This window comes from Rhipicephalus sanguineus, chromosome 5 (assembly GCF_013339695.2).
Source record: "Rhipicephalus sanguineus isolate Rsan-2018 chromosome 5, BIME_Rsan_1.4, whole genome shotgun sequence".
Taxonomy (NCBI): Eukaryota; Metazoa; Arthropoda; class Arachnida; order Ixodida; family Ixodidae; genus Rhipicephalus; species Rhipicephalus sanguineus.
Genome location: NC_051180.1, coordinates 41009087 through 41034638, shown reverse-complemented (window position 1 = coordinate 41034638; position 25552 = coordinate 41009087). Strand labels below are relative to the sequence as shown.

The window sequence follows — 25552 nt, the reverse complement described above, 5'->3', positions numbered from 1 at the left end:
ACCCGCGGTGAGAAATGGGAGCGACGTTTCGAACGTGTGTCCTTGGCTGCACGGACTGGCCGGTTCACGTCCGTTATGGCACCGAAGGAAGGAACAGGGGAAGACCAAACAGAGCAAAGCGATGTGTTTGTTCTTCAGCTGCCCCATCGTTGACGCTATCTCGCCATAATGTGTGTTACGAAATTTTCCGCTGAGGGCATGCGTCTGTGTCGGCTGCACTTACAGCGTTGATACACATTGAAAGCAACATTGTCTCACACTATTTTTTTTCCGTAGCTCTCCGTGTTTACATTTTGTGACTGCGCACGTGCACTATTCTTCTTTTCTTTTTTTGTCAGTCGTCTACCTCTAACCTCTTTTTTTTTTATTCGAATCGATAACACTGCGAATGCAGCGTATTGTATTTACCATTATTTCGCACCTGCCCCTCGTAGTTTGGAACCTTCAGTCCCGGCAAAGCTGGTATGACACGTTTTCTTCGGACCCCGTCTGTGATATTATGATTTTCATTTGCCTCGTCGAATATACACGCTTTCGTAAAACAATTCTGACACTTCCGCTTTGCAGTTTGACGATATTCAGTAAAACAGGTACGTTCCTCTCTTAGTGAATGCGCGAGTTGGCTACAGGATCGCTGCGTAGTTCTTTATCACTTCCATGGACAGATCTCCATGGCCCCTTTTTCCATTGGGCGCGAGGACATACCGTGGCGCCGCCATGCGGAGGCATCCCTGTGACGTGCACGGTTGGATTGCTCCGCCAGCCCTCTCCCGCTCAGCGCGGAGCCGCTTTCGCGTCTGCTTGTTTATTATTGTGGTACCTCACTTTGAGGAAGACGGTAAAATACTGCTGCGGCTTCGTCACTGACTGTACGAAATGCTAAATAACTGCTCAGAAAAAATATTACGTCCTCATAATGCCTTAGACAGCGTCCTGACTGCCAGCGTCGTCTGCTATGGCCACCGATATGGAAACCACGAGGGCCGCGCACGCTGATTTTGTAAAAGGTAACGTTGCGTCGAATGGCCTTTAGCGCATGCTTGCTCCAAAGACAAATTTTTGCTGCAATAAATGCGTGTAACCGTGCAACTTCACTCATTGTAAGTTTGCATTTAAAAACGGGCCGCGGTTGACACGACAATCATGGGCAAATTCACATTCCTGTTTAGTACACATAGCCCTATGACGCACGACGACAGCGGTTTCTCCGCTTTGTGGGAAGCAATCCAGTATGATTAGAGATTCATGCAGCCGCAACCTTTCTCATATGATTGGAGACAAACGCACGAGAGCCATATGTACGCACGCGCCTCATTCAGTGTTGTAGCTAGATAACATTCCACATGAGATTGTCTGCGGCATTGTTTTAATATCTATCTGTTGCTTCTCATTGCACGAATTTTCTAAGGTTGTCACACGTACGGTGCATTTTAGATCGCCACCGAGCCACATCGGGATGAAAATTTTCGACAATTGACTCCGTTACACAGCTTGCACAAAGGGGGAAATCGCGATCCAAAAATACGGTCCCGATCGGGCTCGATTGCGATAGCAAATGCACCATGTGCCGGCTAGCCGTATTATTTGCGCACTTGAATGGCCATGCTGCAAGGTGTAGCTTACCGTGGTCTAAATGGAAATCTTATGTTGCAGTGAAAATATCAGCGTTCAGCATTTATAAAGCTTCATTTATAAGCAGTATGACACTTCGCGGCTACTGTTAGAAAGTGAATCAGTGTTTGAAGCTGGCCATGTTTTCATCTGTAGCGTAAAATACCATAGCGAAGAATAAGTGCCACTGGCTATGGGCTCATTTTACAGAAATAATCTATAAGCAAGGAAACCCATGGGCTGAAGTCGAGAGTCTAACGGAAACCCGTGTTGTCGGGAAAAGACGCGAGGACAATTAAACTGAACACAAGGGCGGGGGGGGGGGGGAGACAAACTGTGGTGGAAGTTACATCGGCGAGTTACTTTCACAGGTTACTTTCAGCAGACAGGTTACTTTCAGCAAAGACTCAAGCAGCGCATGTATGACGTAAGAAATGTTTCATCGAACGCACTGGCCGAACACGTAGAAGCAACTGGCCACGAAATAGACCGGGATAAGGCAATGATAACGGAAAGAGAAAAGAACTGGACTTCTTGGCTTTATCTTGAATCTCTGACAATCTAGACAACAGCGCACACGCTTAGTCGTCATGACGGCAACTTTCCACACATGTCCGCACGTTGCCTCTGTCATATCTTAAACGTGACCTAACTGTTTGCGCATTCATTTAGTAACTGTGGACAAGGCTCCCGCGCGGGAGCCGGAACGTCTTGCTTTTATGAATATTCGTGGTCGGTGTCCATTTTAACACCATAGACTTGAAATAACAGAAGAGAAAAACAGGTGACAGCGGCATCATGATCGTGAAAAACAGGGTAGCGGTAAAAGTGAAAGCTCACGCCCATGGCCCCTTCACGTACGTGGTGCACTGTGGCACGGAGCAGAAGAGTACCAGGCCGCCGATAACTTTTACTGCACTTTTCCGGATTGTGTAGTCTCGGGGAGTCCACACACAAGAAGTGAAAGCAAAACAACGCTGTTCAAAAGCGAAAACGCCGCGAAATCAACGAATTCAACCGTCCGCTTCTCTTCGCTAGAGCGAGGCGAGGCCACGTGATCCAACCCTGCACGTCACAGCGATTGCAGCGCCCGCGTATCCAGTGGTGGGCCTCGCGTCCAATAAGTGATCTCTTGCGCATACCCTGTAGGTCTTGTAAAAGTGCGCTTTAACACACGCAAACGCAAACACGTACTGAATAGAGACAAGCAAGAGAGGTAAACAATGGGGGAGAATCAATGTTGATAAAATTGTTCCCAGAATTCTCGTTCCCATATTCGATCCAATAATGTTTTTCACTGCGATGAGAGCTTTCAAGGAAATTTGCAGAAAGATCATTGCTGGATGAATGGCCAGAGCAAATGCAGTTTGTAGCCCAGATGTTTCCTTTTGCTGGGCGCATAGGGAGCAGCCAGGAAACAAGCGGACTATTACTTCTAGAACCCCAAAAACGCAGGAGGCACGAAGAGAACCCTCTCTGTATCCTCTATATAGGTCATCTTTTGTACATAAACATGGCTTCCAAAGGGTATGGTAAGGAGCTGGTAGGTATGGCTTTGTGACTGCAAAACAGCGCGAAAAACGACGACACGAAAAGAACAGACAGGACCAAGCGCTTCCAACTAAACTTTCTTAAGTGTGCCCAGAAATACTCGCAAACTTCAACGAAGACGTTAAGTTTATTCGCTTCCAATCATCTACTGTTAGCCCTTACCGGAGTCATTCGAGGTACATTTTCGAAGCTGAAAATTCGCACTTTTCTTCTTTACCATCGTTTGTAATGTTTCAGTCACCGAAACATTTCGCGAAGGTGATGCTTTATCAGCTGTTTCACTGTACAATGAAGAAACGATGGAAACATTCTCCGCTGCTAAGTTCTGACGTTAAGAGCTAAACAGAAAGGTATGTCACGGAAGCATAACGCGTGAAATAGTAAGGATCTTTACGGAAAACTGGGCAGGCGGTCCCGGCAGTATGTCTAACATGTTACCCTAGATTAAAGCTATTACAAGAACACTCAATGAACACCCTAAAGAAAGTCTATCACAGCTGAAGTCAATATTTTGCAGGATAGTTAAACAAACCTTCGCATAGCACCGCATATAAGTGAGACTAATTTGTGTCCCTTTATTTTAAATGGTCTTCAGCCTCTTACCATTCCTTGTCTGAGTAGCTCTTCCACTGCCATAGCGACTCCTTCTTCATCTCCTGTCCTGAGGATGTATTCAGCCAGGTCAGTAGGTGTGTACTGCGTCAAAGATTGGAGAAATAGAGAGTACGTAGTTAGATTCTTCAGGACCGCAAAAGCTGAAAGGTGAACGTTTTGCTTGCATATATTCATACCTTAGACCGGAGTTGACATATACACCTATCGAGCCCCTGCTCAAATTTACGCTATAACAGTGCATCACAACACAACAAATCGTTAAACCAGCCCATCGACAATCTACCTTACCTGACATGAATATTGTGACGAGGTCGAGAAGTTGACGAAGGTGGTGGTCGCCTTGTTAGACTAAACCTTTTATTTGGGCGAACCTGTGCCCGGGAAACGAAAAGTCACACTACAAGCAATACACGCTGTAGGCTGATAGCGGCTAACAGGGAGTCGGCCGTCGATAAACTCATCATCGCTCGGTCGTGCCGTCTTTTATACCTAATGCATCAAACTTTCCAGTCTTGTCACTGGTGATCGCGCAAGCTCTGCAATAGTCTTGACTATTCGCGTCCGGCGCGCAGTGTTAACAAAACGATCTACTACAACCGCGAAGCTTCTCGAACACTGCGGCGGGGTCTGCGTCGAGCCTTGCTAACCGTCTTTGCGGATCAAACCCGAATACATCAAAAATAGACACTCGCGGCACTATAGTTAAAAATTAAGTACACCACAGTTACATAGCAGGGGCGTGCCACTCCCTGGCGGCGCCCCTGTTGTTGGCTTCCAACCTTCTCCGGTAGCCACATCGATCACATTTCTTCATAATGAACACAATGTACACACCGAAGCCGGAAACGCCACAACACAAAATACGCCCGGTACGCGTTATACGTAATTGCCCGCTTAATGAGTTAAATAATGGTGAGTGAACGTATTTCCCGCCCGGCACACTCACGTCGGTACGGTCGGGTTCCTCTGCGTTCCAGGAGTAAGGGGCATAATTCTTTTTTTCGGCGGGGCCGGGGCCCGGCATAAGTTGTCGCTGCTGCTGCTGCTGCCGCTGCAGGTTGTTGTTGGCGGTGCTGGAGTCCTCGACCTTGGTTTCGTGGATGCCCAGGGCAGGCACGTCGAGTGTCGTGCGTGACACGCTGTGCGGCTGCTCGCCAGGGCCGCGCTGTTCCAACTGGGAGCTCTCCTTGACGCTAGCGAGCGTCTCTCCTGTTCGGGCGTCCTTCACTGCAAACCAGAGAAAGTATAGGGTGAAACTAAGGCGACAGTCAGATAAGTTGTAGTATTGATGCCGATCCAAACATGATATTAAAATTTTGTTAGACAACTCAATAACCGGATTAAGATAATGTTTCTGTTATAACAGCGGATAGCCACCACTAACCAACCCTAACCAGCATCGACTCATACTTAGTCATCACTACCCACCATTTTACAATATTAACCGACATTTTCCAATAGTTGGCCAACCGTAGGCAACACCAGGAAACACTTAGAGATCTGCAGCCAACATTAGCCCGCATTAGCCAACATAATCCAACATCTGGACATCACTGTCCAACATTAGGAAGTGATAATTGGTGCTGATAGCACGGGACTACATACGGTAGTTGAATTCGGTCATGGATATGTATCGTACTTCGTTAAAGTCGGCTGGTCCAGGACGTCACTGTCTTCAAAAATCTGTCATCAAGCATATACAACCGCCACCGTGTCCGTTAACAGTGACGGCTCCGCCGGGTACATTTTCAAATGGTTATTTTTCGAAAGATAGGCTTGGTTCCACAAGTTACAGTTCTAAACGTCGAGAGTGCGCTTTCCTCTTAGAAAAGCACCCACTCGTGGATGCACTTAGTAACGTGAAAACATGTGTGGAACATCGTGATATCGCCATGATTGCGTAGGCGTATGCACAGACCATAAATGCACAGCGTTGTTCGCGGCAGGCATACTGGCAAGTGCGGGATGTGGCTAACGTTGACATTTTTCTTTTTTTCCTTTGCGTTTATCTACGCCTGCAAGCAACTCGGTTCAGGGCAGCTGCTATGCTAGCTGCTGCTACCACAAGTGACAATGTGCCCGCAGCGTTAGAAAAAGATCTCTTGGTCAAGACGCATCAAATTCGTCCACAGGATTCCGGATCCATGTCCCGAAACGACCACTTCGCTTTGCGTGACGTAGCATTTCGCGGGTCCAGTGGCTGAAGTTGCCCGCCTTTCCTCAACCATCTAATCAGTGCGCACTGAAATCTGTATTATGCCGATATATCTAAAAGTGATCGTCTTATATTACGGCCCCTGTCTAGCTTAGAGCGGCACCCAGGCACAGCTACTGGAAATAGAAATGTGACGGTTGGTACGCCACGTAGTGCAATACACCTGCACAACATCGCCTGCAGAATTTGCATTATGCAAACGCTGTTACAAAACAATGGTTGTGTAATGGTTCGGGCAACACGCAAGACCACTTTAATATGCGACGCAAACCATAGCGAGAGTTTTGAGCTCGCGTGCACTTTTAGCATGCTCGATAATGGAGGCAAAACTTAAATAACGTAGGAAGGGAAATTACGAAAGAGAGTCGTTAGGAATAGAACAAACTATGATAGCCAATATCACGAATCAGTTAGCGTAATCGAAACTTCTCACACGAACAAACACCACTGGGAGTTGGTTCTTCAATTTCAGGGTGTTATCGCCATAAACATTTCTCTACTCTGTGACTGCATGACAAATTCTGTTCGCAATTCATATTTCAAAACAACTTGCAGTCTGTTTTCTAGTCTACAAGTTTAACGTTACTTGCAGCACAACATCTTTTAGTACCATATAAACGTTCCCAGACCAGCCTGACCGCCCGTATTCATAAAAGACTAACACTCAGCACTGGTGATATAGTCTTACAAATTAAAAATTGATGTAGCTGTACATTACTGGAAGCGATGAGCGCGGGAACAGAAACTTTTTCCGAACCACGATATATTTAAGTGGCAAGATGAAACGCAAACTTTCATTCACTGGAGCGCAGCTGACCCTGTAATTCAGTTATTCACAGTCACAATTTTGTTGAGTTCATCTGCAATAGAGGCCTCAGAAAAGCGGTGATATCCACTTTGAAAATTCGAGCCCCCCCCCCCCTTGTCGAAAATCAGCCTAGTGCTAGAGTACTTTGTGCGCAGAGTGCGTAAGATTATTGTTAAACAATATTGTCAGACAACAGTGCTACATGACGTAACGGTGCCGTAATATATCAATATAGTAGTGTTATAGTATGGCGTTCTCAGTGTTAGACCACAGAGAAGAGAATAAAAGTGCGAGAAAATGGTACATTGTAGAAAAAGGCATCCCGCTCGTGTTAAAAAAATATTTTGAGCGTTCTGATACTAGAATTTTATTGGCTTGAAGTTCATTTAGCAAGACCGGGATAGCTCGTAAACATCAAACACATTCTTAACGGTACACGCAACATTTTGCGCAGTCTCTGCAAGCTATAGTTACGCGATCTAAACGGGCCGAGTGTACCTTGTTTTCGTTATTACTGAATGCGCAGAAACGACCTATAGACATCCTTTCCTCCTGCACATGTAACTAGATTTAAATGTATTAACGATAACGTGCAAAATTTCTTACCCGCTTTCTCCTTGTTACTCGAAGCTTGCACCTGGCCGTTCACGTTAACAATGCGAGACGACTCCGCTTCGACTAGCTTCGTCGCCTTGCCACCTGCGAAGATTTGAATATCTTCACTGTATAGTTAAACAGTACGCGCTGAAGAGCCAAAGCGAACAAACGTCTTTTAGTTGTTGTGTCAATAACTGCTATAGGAGCGCGAAATGCGTATCTACTAAAGAAACAAACGAAGGACAGTTAAGGCATTCGTGGGTCCACCTTTTTTTTTCTTAGACTCTATAATATGAAGATGAGAGATAGCGAAGCCATGAAACGCACAGGGAGCGTTATCTGTAGCTTTTAATTGAAGTGCAGTAATGACAGGATAAAGAGAAATTACAGTGCACAAAGCAACAATTTGCAGCCAGTGATCTACGAAACCGCAACCTCCGCACGTACTCGTTATGACAATGACTATAAGTAAGTATTCCCTGATCATAAAAGTAATATCGCGACAAGATAGAGTACTTATACCTATTATTGGCAGCAATCTTACTGCCACACTTAGACCCACCCCACTCCCCGCCTTTCCCCCTCCTAAAAAAATAAACGATGGCTGCACGCTTCAAAGAAACGGAATTGGCGCTGCCGATCTTTTTTTTTTTTTTTCGGAGTTACGGCCGGTTACACAAGAACGTTAATGTTCTTTTGTTAGAAACCTTGTTAGCAGAGCACTCGAGCGAGGTGGTGCTGATAAGAATGGCCGCTGCTCCTTTTTCGTGCGTGTAAGTAAGACTTTTTCTCGACGTGAGTGCCGCCGCTACCAGCTCCGAGTCCGAGTTTGGTCGATTCGCCTCGGCAAACAATGACGGCTTTTCAGGAGCTGCTGCTCTTAATCAACGCTCCATTTACTCGGCTTCTTCCATATACATTCGGGGAACGAAATTACGCCCGCTTCTTTTGATGCCTCGTTTTGGGTCCTGCGTTTGCATTTTTCCTTCGTACTTTCATATTGCTAAGGAAAAATTGGTGTTTCACATGCATGCTTGTATGTTATAAACGCTTACGTTTATATTTCAAGGGATTCTTGCTCAACTCAAAGAATGCACAGCTACTGCAGCTAACCATGAACTTTCAAGGCTGTTGAAAGCTCGGGCCTCAGATCCGCAGTGATCTTTCGTTATGAAGCTTAGAATAACAGAGAGCTGAGAATAACAGAGAGCTGTGTCCATGTTTGCACGCCCTGTCTTTTTAGAATCGTTCGTTAGTTCCCCACGTTCACTGGCTGCCGCTTTTGCTAATAATAGAGTGCAGCATCAGATTGACTGGAATCATTCCTTACGAAAACTTTTAACGTTTTGCTGTGCTTTTAATACGGGCTCTAAGTTCTAAGAAGTGAGAAGAAACAAATACGTGACTGTGTTTTCTAAAGCGAACCAAGTTGGGATAGCCGGGGTGCGGCATCCTCCTTTCCGACAAAATGTGTTTTCACTAAAGAAATTTTAACGCGTTAAATAGCTAGTTCCGCAGAAATTTCGGTGTCGGTGTCGGCGGTTGTGAGCGAAAAATCAGCGTTGCTCGTGAGCGAAAATTCGAGATAGATATAAAGTAAATAAACCATAAGAAATCTTCGGTCTGAGTGAGAATCGAACTAAGGCCTTCTGCGTGGCAAGCAGGTCCTCTACCAAGGAGCTACGCCAGTGTTTGAAACTGCTTCATAAAAAAAGCTATAAGACTACCATGTAGTGGGTGGAGTCTCGTTAACGCACGTAATATTGCGTGGCAGAATGGTAAAATCGCACCGAGTGTCATAACAAGCGAATTGCGCAAGAAGTGGGTGGTTTAAAGCTACCCACCCATTACAAACTGTGCGGCTGTGCAAGGTGCGCGTTTCATCTTAGGGACGAATAGTGGGTAGTTAGCCAATTTGCAAAAGGAACAACTATGGCGTATTGGGCATTTGGCAACTGTACATCCAGTAGACATTCTGAGATAGTTTTAAGCGGCCAATGCTACGCGCACAAACGTTCCTTTCCTTTGCGGCGTGACTGAAGGCGATGCGCACGGGGCCTGATTACGCTATCGTGTTCTACGCTTGAAAACGAAGCTCAAGCGTCATCCAAGTTTTTTATTTCTCTTAGAACGTACTGACTATCGTGTTACGATGTCCTTATAGACGACTCACTCGCTGAAGTTTTATCCAACAAACGCTTCAGCGCAACTTTAGGCTCTGGAACTACGCAAAGCCGTTAGCACTGGTTAGAAATTCTGGTGTTGATGACGTGCTACATTAGGGGTTAGCTTTTAAGACCCTGTTCGCCAGTGCTCCGCCTGGGCGTACGTTGCTATCAAATAAAAAGTCATATCTCCAAACGTCGTTCGGAGATAATGCCTTCTTGTCTGCTCATTGCTTTCTTGTCTGCTCATTGCTTGCTTGTCTGCTCATTGACAATTTGAACAACAAAATGGCTCACAGAAACCATTAGCGAGGAACACGTTAACGACTCTATAAAGTCTACACCATTACAGGTCCTTGTTTCCCATGTAGGTGTACGGTACTCACGGATTCAAACGTGACATTAAAGCTTTTAGTATAGCGAGTGGTGTGCACAAATGCTCGAGATTACCGCGTTTTCTGCCAACGAGTCTGTCCGCTAAGGATGATGTTGGCTCTCATGTAGAGGCTTATATAGCCCGGTGTGTTCGGCGCACCAGGGAGCGCGCGCGCCGACGTCGGATACGCTGGATACCCGCAGCTCGACGGCGGCCAATTCCTCACTCTATAGAGTCCTGCGCATGCACTATGCCGCGACAATCAGCTTCGGAGTGGCGCATGCGCACTGTCTGCGTTGAGCGTGCCCGCGCCTCCGCGTTCTTCAGTTGACTCGTACACATTTCTCGCTTTCTGATTCTCTACGTGTGCCTTTTGGTTGACGCGTGTGTTTTTTCTCGCTCTGTGCGCTGTTTGACTTTGCATCGGAAGCGACTCTCCTCACAGGCATTGCGTCAAATCGCTCTGGGAGCCAGAAAATGGCTACATAGGTTGCATTGGAAACGAAATCGGATGATGTATGTACAGTGGCGTCCACTGTCCACTCTTAGGGTGAACACGGCTCAGCGTGGCCACGCTCCGCGAAGCGCTAGTGCACCCGGCGCGGCCGCGCATCGAATGAAAGCGGCGCAGGCGCACACGAGCGCGCAGCTCTTTGTGTACTACAACCAAGCAACAGCAGTGCAACGGCCATGACGGCAATATGAGCTTCGATGCGTGGCCGCGCCGGCTGCAATGGCGCTCCGTGACGCAGCCACGCTGAGCCGTATTCACCCTGAGAGTGGACGGCACTGTACATACGAGAGTGGATTCCAAAGGCGTCTCAGAAATTCCTTTTTCCCTACGTGTCGCAGCAGTCCATGCTATTGCTGGTCTACACGCACATCTGATTTATAATCCCTTCGAGTAGGCACACAATCATGCTATCGTCGAAGAATGTCTAATAAACCACAGGCGCACTTTTCGAACGCGGGCCACACGCCGCCATTTTGCCAACCGCCGCTGCCGCGCGCAGTGCATTGTGGCCTAACTGCTAGCAGCGTGGAGCGCGTGAAATTAGGACGTGTTCTATATCTGCGCCGGCGACGCCAAGCACGCAAAATGCGGCCGGGCGCGTCCGGCTACAGCAGTGACGCCAGACTACAAGTTGTCCACTTTTCGCAGGCGTAGCTTAACCACGCCGCGCTGTGGTCGCGCGTGCACGCTACGCCGGGCTATATCTCGGCCTTGTTCAAAACGAAATTACGCCGATATGACGGCGCAATTGAATACGGTGGAAACGAAAGTACGTTAATTTTTTTAGGGCTAAATTTTCGCGTTTCTGTCAGTGGGTGCTGTACAATGGAACATATATCGAGTGAAAACTGCACTCACCTGTTGCTTTTCTAAGCTGATCTAACTGTTCAACTTCGTCAGGAACCTGAAAACAAGGTACAGGTTGAATAATCTCTGCCGGGTTACCTTGACCGCTTTTCATAGAATAATTGCTGCGAATATGTAGGGACGTGTGACACTATGCTGACAGAAGCGAGTTTCAGATCGCTAAATAAAGAAAAAATCTTAATAATCGTCAATTCAAGGGAAGAAAGATGAATAAGAACCTCGAGTGTGGACTATGTTCGCTTATGTACTTGGGTGTATGTTCTGCCGCTTCAACACCCTGGTGTTTACTCAGAAAATTGTCAGAGTATAAAACACCAAGCAAAGAAATGCGACACTGCTATGTAGCGGCTTTCAAAGAACACGTTACACTTGTGAAATTCTTCTGCGCAGCTTTTAGGGAAAATTTGGAAAGAAGAATGGTTCGGATGAAATTGCTGCAATGTGATCAGATCGTGCTGTACTCACTGTCACGAAAATAGAATTATATAGACAGAGGTTACATGCATTAGTTCTAATCGCTGCTGCGTTAAAACGTGGTAAATAGGGTCTTGTTTGTGTATATTACCAGTGCCTTGAAATAGTAAGCTAACAATAGACGCAACTTGACTACACCTAAGAAAACGTCACTGTATGGTACGAACATGTCATATCCACATCAACCAGTCCGTGATGACAAAAGTGTCTCAATAAGGTTTCAGCGCAGCAATAAACATATAATATTTGCATAAACGTGATGGACGTGAACAATACTCACGTGCTCTCCTGCACCCGATAGCATTGAGCAAAGAGAACAAAAAATATGTAAATCGCATCACCAACAACCAGTTAAAGTCATTCATTTCGCCGTCAGCATGAACGCATAAATCCTCTGCTCACTGCGTTTGTCTCATGTGTAAGGGCAGTGTTTGCACCAATGTTTACAGAAATGTTTTGTCAGTGGCGCAGTGTATGTGCACTACGATCGCTAAGGATACATGTAGGCAAGTTTTATATCAAACTGCACCGCATTCTATATGTACACTATTCTATATGTACACTATGGGATGCTCTCCTACAGATGATCGCCCGTTTGTCATTTAATGTTGGCACGGGTGACATTTCTAGAAATGCACACTTGATAGTGTCAGAATGTAGCATTGGTTCTCTTCTCTGCGTAATCACGTGGAAACGAAAATTGAAGACAAAAGCGTTCAAGCTTTTTTTTTTTCTGAGCTCTGAAAAATCACGTAAGACTGTGAAAAAAAACACAAATCGCGGAATCTCGCTAAGCATTCAAGCACGACAGCGCCCAACAGAACAACATTCTATGCACTGCCGTATTAAGCAGACCTTCCAAACGACGCAATGTCTTTTTTTAAATATTTTTATGGAGCATATTATTCCACTCCACTCTAACGCCTTGTGCTGTCCAGAGCAAGTTTTTCATAACGGTGTTTCTTGGGGCGTTTCTCGCTAATTTTTGTTTCCTTATATCCGATTGCGATGAGTTGTACTGCTTCGCCAAAAAAAGAAAGAAAAAAGAAGAAAAAGAGAACAGTAATAAATAAATAAACAAACAAATAAAAAAATTTCCCTCCGGCATTTTAATCAGCTCCTCACATTATATTCCTAGAACTTGCCGGATGTGTCTCCCTCGTCCGAAAGTAAGAAAGAAAAAGAAAATGAATAACAGGACCTAGGTCTTCAAAAAAATCCCTTTTTTTAGATTTTTGAGAGCTTTCGAATTTTTTCGCTCCTAACGGAAAGCTAGCAAGACATTTCCCGTGATTTCTGATCGTTAGGCGGTAATTGCAGCAGACAAAAAAAATGTAGCTGGGGTATCTAGTAAAATTTGCAACTGAGCTGAAATTTTTAAGGAACTAAGAGGCCTATAGCGAACGCATACGAGATCCTTGTCTGCAGGAGAATCAATTTGTGTTGGCGGTTCAAGCGGATTGATTTCGTCCACACTAACTCTTTCTAAATATATTGAGTTTCAAACTGAAGGGTGCCGCTGCTTCTAATATGAAAAGGAACCAGTAGAAAAATAAAGCCGGAGAAATATAAAGACGTACTTGAACATTATCACAGCGCGCTGTCAGGAAAGACGGTTCCAGTGAGGTAAATGAAAAAAAAAATCGCCATAATATCAGCTCGAAATTTTTGTGAAGTTACTTATCCGCCGATTCAATTTAGCAATTTAACTCCGAGAATGTCGACAGCACCGAAATATGATTCGATGGCGTGTCTTTTCAACGGAAATTGAATGTGCGCACGGCTGACCCCAGAAAATTTAGGTCATGGCATTTTATTGTCTGTCTACACGACGGACATTGAACGATCACCTGTCACGCGAACCAGTTAGTAAGTTCCCCTTCTGAAGTAACAAACTTGAAAGCGAATGTGAAGTTGATCGGAAAAGAAGGAATGTGATACACCTGGATTATCTCCGGGCTTTTTCTTCAGTTTGACCGAACTGTCAGTTAACTCTACGTAACTGCACGCAATCTATGAAACTGAAATTTATATTGTGTTGCCTTTCGTGTGGCTATGTGAATAAACTTCGCGTTTATATGTTTTTGTTATGGCTTCACTGACTTACATTAACTAGCTCGCTCGCTCGCTCGCTCAATCAATCAATCAATCAATCAATCAATCAATCAATCAATCAATCAATCAATCAATCAATCAATCAATCAATCAATCAATCAATCAATCAATCAATCAATCAATCAATCAATCAATCAATTTATTGATAAATTAGTTAACCGTATAATATATCTAGCTATATATCCGAATTTTGTTTCGTTCCACGTTAATCGAAATCATATTCAAGAAGAAGTTGGGTACCGTTCATCGCTTAATAGCGAAAACATGACCGATCTGTAGGTTATGAATATGAAAACTACGGCACAAAGACAAACGCATCCCATCATTTCATACTTTACGTCTGTACAACACAAGTATATCACTGTTCAACAAAGCCTTGGACAGTGACAGCCTAATCTTGCGGTTGACTGCAATTTTGGTGCACCTTTGTGAGCCTCACGTCAAGTTGACGCAGGACCTTTGGCAACTAAACACAAAAAAATGGTTAACTGCTCTTCGCGTAACATTAAGATGCTGGAACTTTTTATTGGTACACTGTGACAACTACTGAAAATTGGGAATTGAAATCGGGCATGGGAAAATCTGGCATTGGAAAAATTGTCCGTATTGTTCAAGGGCTCGCGTGCCATTGTCGGTGAAGACGATCTGCGAGGTTAACCAATTCGATGCAGTAACTTGAGAAATAGGCATCTACTGCGACGAGAACGAGTCAAAGCAACCATGGCTGGAGATTTGTGTAGGTGGGATTCTGCGCACGACCTCTCCCATAAGTTCGCCCTACCCTCATACACAACGGAGTCGGTTACCTGCTCATCCCACGCGTGGGTAGAATTCCACGTACTGTCATTTGCGTTCACCATGCCCTGATATGCAAAGGAACCTATTACATATTCCTCCCACATAGCACAAACCTAGTTGAGTTCAAAGGAGCTCCTGTAATTAAGCAAGTACCACCGTTTGCGGTCTCTCAACCTTGATGTGCAACTGAGCGCTCATCCCCCGTGTGAAGATACAACAGTCACGATACCACAGGGGAAAAAATACTTTTGAACTTGAAGTTAGGTAATCGTTAAGAAGCCTCTGGGGGCCAAAATTAACCTGCAGCCTATCCCTAAGCTGTCCGTCACAGCCCACAGTGCAAATTGGGGAAACGGTGCGAAGAAACACTGCTTTGTCGCGTACGCCTGGTGGTTGGGTTTAACCGCACCTCTTAATTATTAAGAGTAATGATACGCAACTACACACACAACGCATTTGGCTGCGAAGAAACGTCCTTAGAACCGTCTTTTGAACAGACAAGTCTTTCCCTATGTACCACTACATGCCGGTTAGACGAAAAACTCACAGGGTCCTTTATGCATTCACTTGAGAGGAATCGAAAGCGAAAGCCTTCTTCTTTTTCTTCTCATTCGATGTATTGATCCTGCCCTGCCACCCTTTGAAAACTTTCTGCACCTTTCTACACCTAACTGCCTCCAAGATCGGAGGCACCTCACCCGGTTTCGCATTGCCTCCTTGATCGGACCATCTTTGACGAAGCTACGATGCCATGTGATGACGCCATCACGTGTCACTTTGGCGGTCTGTTAAGTCATCGTTACGTCATGTGGTGACTTCATCACGTGATGATGATTTTTGCATCACTCGTCCCCGACGCCGCGGGACGCCGACGGTCAAATTTCGCGCTTGATGAGGCACCTAAGGCTTTCGCCTTAATAAACTTTACTCAATGAACCGGGGCCGGAATTCATAAAAAGACCTTACGCATGTATGGTGCGTGGGAGGACAATTTAGCAAACCCTGGTTGCTGCACGTATAATTAACGAAGGCTGCTTGCCAATGGCAGAGAATATTTGCGGAGGATATGCTCCGTGAATTGGTCACAAATCTCGGGACCATGTTGTCGTACATATCCGCTGGAAAAGGTCACAAGATTGCTGTAGCGATGCACTGTACTTCAAGGCGACCGAGCACAGCACTTGTTTACAACAATGCATTTCATATTGACAGCTACAGTGCACACGAACGCTTGACTTCTCCACCTCAAAATATTTTTATTTATTCTTCGTTCATCTTTTCATAAGGCAGAGCAGCGAAACATGGCCAATCTTTAAATTTTGTCTTTCATTTCGTATGCATATCTCACGGTACGTTGGTGTTTCGCGAACGGATGCCACTCGGCTGCACTGGGATTTTTTGCAGGTAATACATTTTACAAAAGGTATGCCAATATATAAAGAATTTCCTATGCCGTATGTTTCAGTTCATGGCATATATTCAAAAGCGCATGACTTAAAAGGCAAAACCATGTTTGGCCTAGGCTGGTTGCTTAAGGCACTGACATTCATGTGTAGATGCTCCGTATTTTTTCGCACCACGTTCTATCTGTTGGACGTATACATTTAAAAAGCAGTTGTTACGAAAACATCTGCCGACCTTACGTGATAGCTAACACAATAATTAGTTAGAGCGCACAGGCAGTTACAAGTACTACTTATAAAATACAAATTTCGTTATCTTCTCCTAAACGTGGCTTTTCCTAGCAGGTTGTGTATACGAAAAGTCTTCTACAAGAATAGGCAGCGCAAAAAATGAATACATGATAGCGTATACTCTAAGAGATAACAAATGTATTCGATTAACGCGTCGAAGGACACTGTTAGCGACCATCATCACACGGTCCGTTATAATTTATTTCCCAGACTGCCTGCCATGTGCAAAGGAGCGCAGATATCAAGAAGAGAGATAGAAGCAACACGAGGCGCAGCGCGTATGCCTCGTGTTCCTTCTGTTCGTCTTCGCAAAGTTTGCGCTGTTTTTGCCTTACGACGTATAACCAACTAGCTCGGGATGTGGTATTCAACGCCTATCTCGCTTGTTAGAAGTTCGCTCATTCGATCGCCGTTTCGTGCGAACATCGCCTAGGCTCTCAGTCACGACGCCAGAAGCCCGGCTCGCGTTCCCTTAGCCCCGATCCTCTACATGGCGACGGAAACGTTCTTACCAAATCGGGTTATTCCGATGAGTGGGTGACGTCGAAGGTCACTCTTATCAAGATCCGTTCTGTACCCCCTCACTCCCATTAAGCCTTTCTTTCATTTCCCAAACCCATTTCCTTCTTTTCTTCCCGGCGTTCATTTGGCCTGCGGGACGAGACAAGCGACGCTCGGAGACCTAATAACGCTTTCATGCGAGCCCACAGAAGAGTGAGTTACCAGGCCTTGGAGGATTCGAGTGCGGATCATTAATCCGGCCCGTTTTCTCCTCTCCCGCTGCGCGCTACCGCTCTAAGCTCACGCAGGCACCCAAAATGAGAATGGAAATGCTGAGGGCACAGCTCGCGGTCCTTCTTTGTCATCTGCTGCTGCTGCGAGCCTCGTAGACTCGAGATCTTGTGCGGGTGAATTATCCAGCCGGAATGCCGGTCTTCGTTTTGACTATGCCGCAGGATACCCGGAGTAAATGAAAACTGTCATCTTTTGAATAAATCTTTCGGCAGCAGTTGTATGCGAAAAAAAAAGGCTTAGGGCTCTGCGGCAGTGGATCTTCAGCAATCCCTCAGTTGTCTATAGTTGCTAGAGTACACTAGCTGCATTAGGAGCTCCTTTTAAGCTCATCACGACTGCGTCCCTGATCCTTCCCGCATTATATGCGGAGTCCGCGACACTCGCTCATGATTATACCTGGACCGAGATAGAAAAAAAATAACTAAAACTCAGTTAAAAGAAATCATTGAACACGTGGCCAACACGAGCTATGAAGGAAGTGCGCTTTAACAGCAAGAAAGTTTTCTTGAAGACAGCGGCATTACAGGAGGTTGTTAGCGCCTTTAACGCTCTTCATTATTTTAATCTTGATCTGCGTATGTGATTCGTGGAGTATCTTTTTATGCGAATAGCGTAACTTGTCTAGCTTGACGGATTTCGGATGGTTGGGTGATCGAACTTCAGGTGTCCTTCCAATTGACACACACACACGCACACACACACACTGTCTGCTGGTGACATAGGCGCATTTATTCAGGGGGGGGGGGGGGGGCAACTTAGGAACGCTAGGAAGGCGGAGCCTCCTCCCCTCCACTTTAGAGAGTGGTCAATGTCGGCTGCAAGCTGGGAAACCAACAACTGAGCCGAAGTTTCCCTTCAACACAGCACCCACGTAATTATATAATGAAATTTGTCCTACGCTTCTGCTGTAAAGATTGTCCTCGGTGACTCACGACCACGCACTGTAGGCTTTCTGTGGTGCAGGCCGCGTATGCGATGGTTTCGTGCCTTGCGCTCCAGCATTGCGCTTCAGGCTACCGCTGAGCAGGGGCTACATAACGTTAGATCACTCTGTCATGCTTTTATTCTGCCCTGCCTGGCCTAAAATATAAATAATCGACTACGCAAATGCGGGCGGGAAGTAGTAAACGTCTTACGGACCGATCAAACCTCTTCCTGTTTCAGGAAATTCATTTTCTTTCATCGAAAAAAGAAAATAGCATCACAGCTACTCTATATCCAAGCTTCTGTAAGCCGCTGAGAGTACAGAAGTGTTGTGCGTTTTGGTTTGCCCAAACTGGAAGCGCTAAAAAAGGTTCTCGCTTTAGTCTTCGGTCAACCTGCCTTGCTTATCACATGGTCGCTTACAGCGATCGCGGCATCTTGCAACAAGGCGACGAATAAGGCAATGGACCCGGGCCCATTGGGAAGCACAGCTTTCAATCTTGCCCCGAAACTTGATCTACCGGACCAGGGCGACGGTCAAGTTCCACGGTAATCTGGACTAAGCAGACTGAATTCACAGCCGGGCTAGTTGGTCTTGATTCATCTTGAATTGACTTTTATAGCGCAAAATACAACTCGGATGGCAAGGAAGCACAGACGCGCAGCGCTGTTTATTTCTCTTTCGCCCTCTTTCTCAGCAAGGATGAGATCACAGAGTTGTATACGCGTACAAACAGCTCAACATCGTTATAATACAATTGAAAATGTTTATTATACTCATATGAATCCATCTCTCCAGCTGGTATAAGTAGCCGCTGGGAATGGGATCGACGGGCAACATTCTTGAATTACGTTCACTATGAGATACTATCCGGCTGTTCCAAAAAAAAAAAAGAATTTTATTGTAGGGGTGTGCGAATATTCGAAAGTTTCGAATATTCGTCGAATATTAGATTCGAAATATCGTATTCGATTCGAAAATCGTGTATTCGAAAAGTTTCGAATTTCGAATAACCTCGAATATTCGAAAAATTCGAATACGCGATTTGATTACCATGCATAAAATAACTCGTCTTCCACATTTCTGCTGCTTTCGTATCGCTAAAAACGTTGCCGAGAGGAGCGATAAACATCGTAAGTACACAGAGGCACGATATCTGCCTGCGACGAGCGCTACCACTCGTTCACTATACGGGACCACTTCTGAAGCAAGACGCAGTCTTGCAGTCCGCCACCAGTCACCCATGTGACTGGTGGCGGACTGCAGGCACCTTCAGATACCGCAATCTGGCAAAGCTTTGCCCCATATTGGCCTCGAGGAGTTACGGAGTCGCCCTCTATCGGACGCGCCTCGATTGCGTGCTAGGCAGGATACCGCCGGCGCACTCCCCATAGGTTTTGCTGTCGGCGCTCTACAAAAACACCTCGCGGAAGCCCTCCAGGGCATTTCTGTAAGTACTTTCGAAATGAACTGTGTTCTTTAATGTCAAAATAATCATTTTTGACGAACTGAAAGCACAAGATAATCTACAGTCGCTGTCTCTTTGCAGAAAACCGAGCACCCGCTTCACGCTGTCACCGCGTTGCAGACCCCTGAACCGGCTTCTTGCGTGAAAGGTGGTCACTCGCTGAGTGCAAACTATGTGAAATATCTCGTTAGAGTAGACTGCCTGTATAACCAAACGGAGCATAACAGAAAGAAGCCCTAAGCCAGCGATCGCACGGGTTCGCGACGACTGACGGTGCCTCTGCATGTATGAGCGTCTGCATGTATGTTCGTACTGATGGTTTCGCTTTTGCTACGAGCGCATTTTGGCACCGCGCTGTGAATTTTAGGCCGCAAAATATGAGAATTTGTGAGTAAACAAACAACTACTGTTGCACGGACGCTATCAGAGCAGTTCAAAAACAATTTCCTTACAACAGCGGCTTCGGTGCGCATGGCAACTTTGTGATCTGCCGTCCCGACGATTCAGTGTTTTTTTTTCTTTTTTTTGGTCTAAATTCGGGTACGTTTCAATGTCATTTGACAAGTTGTCTCGCACTGCGTATTGATCGGTCTTCTCAGCGGGCAAATGCCGCTGCTTATGTTTCTTTATTCCGTGCATTCGTTTCTTTTGGTGCTCACACAAAACGTGAGCAAATGCGACGCCTTTTTTAATGCTCCTTAATTATAGTTCCGTTTGCATTCCAGTGAACTTGCCGCTCTCTGTCATCAACAAATTCATAGACCAAAGCTTCACCACTTCGAGATTGCTGGTGGAAGAACAACCAGTCTACGAGACCGAGCATGTAGTAGCATGCGACGCCTAGGAAAAGAAAGAAAATAAAGTAACGTTTGCGGACTTGTTCTGCAAACGTCCGCTGTGAACTAGGACCCACATGAACTTGAAGTAGCGGTGAATAAAATAGAAGTTACTGCAGCAACCAACAGCCGCAAAACAAGATAGTAATTTTGGCAGCAGTGTCGTGTCTGACGCCAACAGGGTGGCATCTTTCCCACGTAAAATAAATGAGGCTCCAAGAAAATACATGGGGTTGGCCGGTGGGCCGATCACGGAGGCAATGCAGAATTTATGTAGCTTATGAAGCAATGCATGTCTCATCAAATGGGAAGGTTCCCCGTCGGCGTCCCGCGTCGGCGGCGTCAACACGAGTGATGCAAAAAATAATCGTCACGTGATGGTGTCACCATATGACGTCATCATGACGTCACAGATCGCCAAAATATGTAGCGTCATTATGACGTCACATAATGTGACGTCACATGACGTATTCACACGTCATGGTCGCTTTGCATTGCCTCCTTGATCGGTCAAGGAGGCCGTGCAAAACCGCGTTAGGCGCAGAACGCTTTTGGAGGGGGGCGCGGGAGAATCAGTACAACTACTCACAAGAAGATTGCTTTCGCCTGCTAGTCATCTTTAACAAATGCATAAGGGAACCTGTGCGTTTTTTAATTTAACGTATCTAAACAATGACTTGTGCATCTGCAGCCGATTTTGTGGACGCTGAGCACGGGCCGACGATCAAGAGGTCGCATTGGAGGGTTCTGAGATGGCATCGCACGTGGTAAAAGGTAGCGCTTTTATCTTCCTGTGGCAGATAAGCATCATTTGCCGGCGGGAAGCGCGCGCGAGCCATCGTCTCAGTGCGCGCTGTCTGCTACTCACCGAACATCGCAGGCCCGACGCAGTAACAAAAGTCTTCGTCGCGGAAGTGCTTGTTGCACACAAGACTCGTAGCGGATGGTTACTTGCCGGTTCTTAGCTTTACAACCCATGCTTCACGCTGTGTCTTGTCCCGCGGTTACCAGTGCAGGCTGACACTGGGCTCCTTTGCGTAAGCGTGGCACTGCGGCACCGAGCGGTAGAGCCCCATGTTCGTCGCCTTCGGAGGCAGCCACTCTATTACAATGGTTTCAGTTGAGTAGAAAATGAGAGAAAACTTCCGAATTTGAACAGACAGCAGCGCATGTGGGACTTGAAACTCGTTTTCAAAGCACGCGGCAGTGCGTCACAAGCAGCCGACGCGGCCACTGAGACCACGTGATCCTGCCAAGCACGTCACGCCGACGGTGGCGCCGGCGTTTCCAGTGGTGGGCCTCGAGGCCAATACCTCCCTATACCAGCCACTTCCGTTCCAAGCGAGCGTGCCTTTTCAGTGGCAGGGGGGGGGGTGTCTCTGTTAGAAGGGAGGGCCTGCTGCCTGATCATGTGGAGCAACTCATATTTCTTCATGATAACATCTAGTCATTACTTTCATTGTGCCGTGATATTTGCTTGTGTTGTGATGTGCATTGTGCTAGCCTGGACACTGTGTTCTGGAGATAGCAGTGTATTTGTAATAATTGGGATATCCCAATTATTACAAATAACATCCCCTATACCTTCCTTGGCATTACTGTGTGTTAGTTCTCATAAATATTGTGTCTAACAAAGAAAAACGATCCCCTAAATGTAATCTTCTCTCCTTCATTCGTATTGAAGATAGGTCATTCTCTTATTTTTTACGTAGTCGTGCACAAGTGTTCATTACGCGATGGATCATTTTCGCGCCATTTGTTGCATCTCGCTACGAGCAGGTGCTGGGTTCATGACCCAGAAAATTTTGACCAATTAAACAGCTAACGGCCAATGCGGAAGGAAACAATTTGGGGTATTTTAACGCTATATTCACCCAATTTATTTTTTTCAAAGACAATTTAAGGTCCTCCATGCAATGTTGAAAATACAAATACGATGAGTGTAAACAATGTACTACGACTCTAATACCAGAGATTCTTATTTCTTAAATAAAAGTTGTGTTTCACAAGGTAACAATAATAGTAACACAAAGAAATAATAATAATAATAATAATAATAATAATAATAATAATAATAATAATAATAATAATAATAATAATAATAATAATAATAATAATAATAATAATAATTATAAATATAACCCCACGCTATAGGAAGGAAGGAATGAAGGAAGAAAACGAGAGAAGGCAGCGAGGTTAACCAGGCACATGCCCGGTTGGCTACACTAAGCTGGGAGAATGGGAAAGGGGACTGTAAAGATGAGAGAGAGAGAGAGAGCGTAGGAAAGATGGAAACAATCAGTAAGTTCCCTGACGCGTATGTAGCGGTGGCACTCTACAAAAGTGAAAGGCGTTCACATAGTCCCGTAGTCCTTAAAAAATTCACAGCATATCCACGTGGTGAATGATGATGAGTGGGGCGAAGTTCCGGAGGAAATCATCGGTAAACCGTGAATGTTCTGTGTAACGCCCCATCAATCGTCATATAAAGAGTGAAAAACACTGTGTGTATATTACAAACATCAAACTTTTATTTTTCTTAATTAGATGATGTTTGGCTTGCGTTGTCCGTTCATTATCTCGGCTTTATGGTCCATGAAATGAAGGGTTAGCGGTTCCTGTACGGGTTGCAATTGGAAATTTGAAAATACCAGGTCTATACACGTCCCTCGGATGGTGGTTGGTTTCATATGATCAAAGGACGTGCACGTGAGAGCATATTTGGCTGCCATATGTAGTATTAACCACTCATTGTTCTTTTCGGTAATATCGACATTCAGGTCACCAACTAACACAAATTGTCTATTCTTGTACTTGTTATAATTACACAATGCCGTGTCACTGAATCTCTTGTTATTCCCACTCGACAAATTGGGTGCAAGGTACATGGTCATGATGATGCATCCTTCAAAATCGATGGCAACATATTCACCGTTGTGGCTCTGTGTCGTTGGTAGTAGTTTCAGATCTTGTGCATTTTCTGTTTGTTTGACGTATACGGCCACACCACCTGCAGGACGCTCTGGATCATCGATGCACACGACTGGAACGTATCGTTTGATATACGGTCTTTTGGCGTTCCACGTCTCGGTAAGATACAGAACGTCCACCGCAGTAAGTATGGAATCCATTTCCACATCGTCTACAAGCTTGACATAAAACCAGTCAGGCTTACATGGTAGGCGGGAAACTACAGAAGGCAACAACAAGTGAAGAAAACATAAGAGAACGGCAATCTTTTGCCAAGACGTTCGACCACTGCAAAGTTAACGGCTATTTCGTGGGTGGGTCTCTGTAGCCTTGTCTTCCAGCGAAAGAAAAAGCGCGCCAAGAGGGAGCCTCATGGCGCGTTATTTCTGAAATGTTGTCTTCGGGCATCGTTGAAAACACGAGACGCAGTGAAGAAGAAAGAACGCCACACAGGCGAACACGCACGAAAGTATCGCTCGTCAACGTCGTCTTCTTCTTCTACTGCATACCAGAACGCGCGCTTCTCACGAACTAGAGGTGGCTAGTACAAACAAACGAACAAACGGAGGATGGACAGACCCACGGCATAAGGAGCTTCGCGCCTAAAAGCACAAAAATGCTTTAACTGCATTGTGAGCCGACTAGCGACGGGGACGGTGCGCCAGCAGCATCTGCAAGGACAGCGGTCCATCGTCCAAAGGTCGCGAGGCGTCAAGAAATGATCGCCTCTCAGAGGCAAATCGAGGAGAGCGGCATAACAAATGTTTCATGTCTTCTTCGGTGCCGCAGACCTCGCATGTCATACTGCCTGTCACTCCATATTAGCATTGCGTATGCCTTCGTGAGGGCAACCACCAACCAAAGCCGACCAAGAAGCGAAGCTTCTGCACGCTAGAAACACTCTTTCGACTAGGAGCAAACAAGGCAATATACAGGGTGTTTCAGCTAAAAATCACCAAGTATTAAAAAATTAAGCATAGGCGCTACGCGTCTGCAATTAGCGTAATATTGTTCTGAGCCATATAGAGCACATCAGAACATTTTTTTCAATCCGCCAAGCTCGGCAATTAACAAAGATTGCTTAATGAACTTTTTAAATAGCAACTCTAGAGAAAGGTTTTCAATACAAAAGTTGTAGCGCTTGTTCAGAAACATCGAATTTTTCAATCTGTGTTAAGATAACTCCTCTGCCTAAATTTTTTCCGGCCTTTCTTTGAAGCGTGCGAATTTTAAAAAACACCACGTGACTGCCGCCAGAAGCGCGGCGCTTTTAGTGCCTTCAAATGTAAGTTGAACGAATTATCAAAGGCTGCTCCGCGCACGAAGGCCGATTGAGCAGGCTGCCGGTGACTGCGATGGACGCTAAATGATGATGGAGCCGTACCATCTAAAAAAAAAAAAACTACGAAAGAGCGGCCGACGCTTGTGAGTGCATCTTTTATCTCGGTCCTTCATCACGTTGTAACCCTCGCCCCTTCCAGTGTGTTCCTTCATTGATGCGAAAAGAAAAGAAAAAATGCCAACGCTGCATCAAATGCTGCCTACGGTCTCATGTAGCATTTGCTCCGTGGCTACCACTTTTTCGTTGAAGAATTTTTGTTGTTGCTGAAACGGTATGCTCATTTTGTCACTTAACGTGCATCGCAGTCACCGATAACCTGTTCCATCGATCTTCGTGCGCGAAGCAGCCTTTGATAATTCATTCAACTTACATTTGAGGGCACTAAAAGCGCCGCGCGCTTGGCGGCAGTCACGTGGTATTTTTTTAAAATTCGCGCACTTTAAAGAAAGGCTGGAAAAAATTTAGGCAGGGTAGTTATCTCAACACAGATTGAAAAATTCGATATTTCTGAACAAGCGCTACAACTTTTGTATTGAAAATTTTTCTCTAGAGTTACTATTTAAAAAGTTCATTAAGCAATCTTTGTTAATTGCCAAGCTTGGTGGATTAGAAAAATATTCTGACGTGTTCTATATGGCTCAGAACAATGTTGCGCTAATTGGAGACGCCTAGCGCCTATGCCTAATTTTTTAATACTTGGTGCTTTTTAGCTGAAACACCCTGTATATATTATACGCAAACCTGAATATGTGCAAGAAAATGTAGTACTTATTACGTAAAAGAAAAGGTGCAGTCATTGATACCTGCGTTAAAGAA

The 25552-nt window shown here is 45.4% G+C and overlaps 1 protein-coding gene across 2 annotated transcripts in view; it reads right to left on the bottom strand.

The window, feature by feature from the left end:
* LOC119393533 (uncharacterized) overlaps positions 1–25552 on the bottom strand; it is a 105836-nt gene that overhangs the window by 14694 nt on the left and 65590 nt on the right. The window contains exons 3-6 of one of the 2 annotated variants that reach the window (XM_049416269.1): positions 11311–11356; positions 7407–7499; positions 4724–5004; positions 3766–3858 (exon numbers count right to left, since the gene is read on the bottom strand). In XM_049416269.1, coding sequence (XP_049272226.1) covers positions 3766–3858; positions 4724–5004; positions 7407–7499; positions 11311–11356 — 513 coding nt within the window. The remainder of the gene's footprint in view (positions 1–3765; positions 3859–4723; positions 5005–7406; positions 7500–11310; positions 11357–25552) is intronic. The other variant, XM_049416270.1, reaches the window with a different exon arrangement.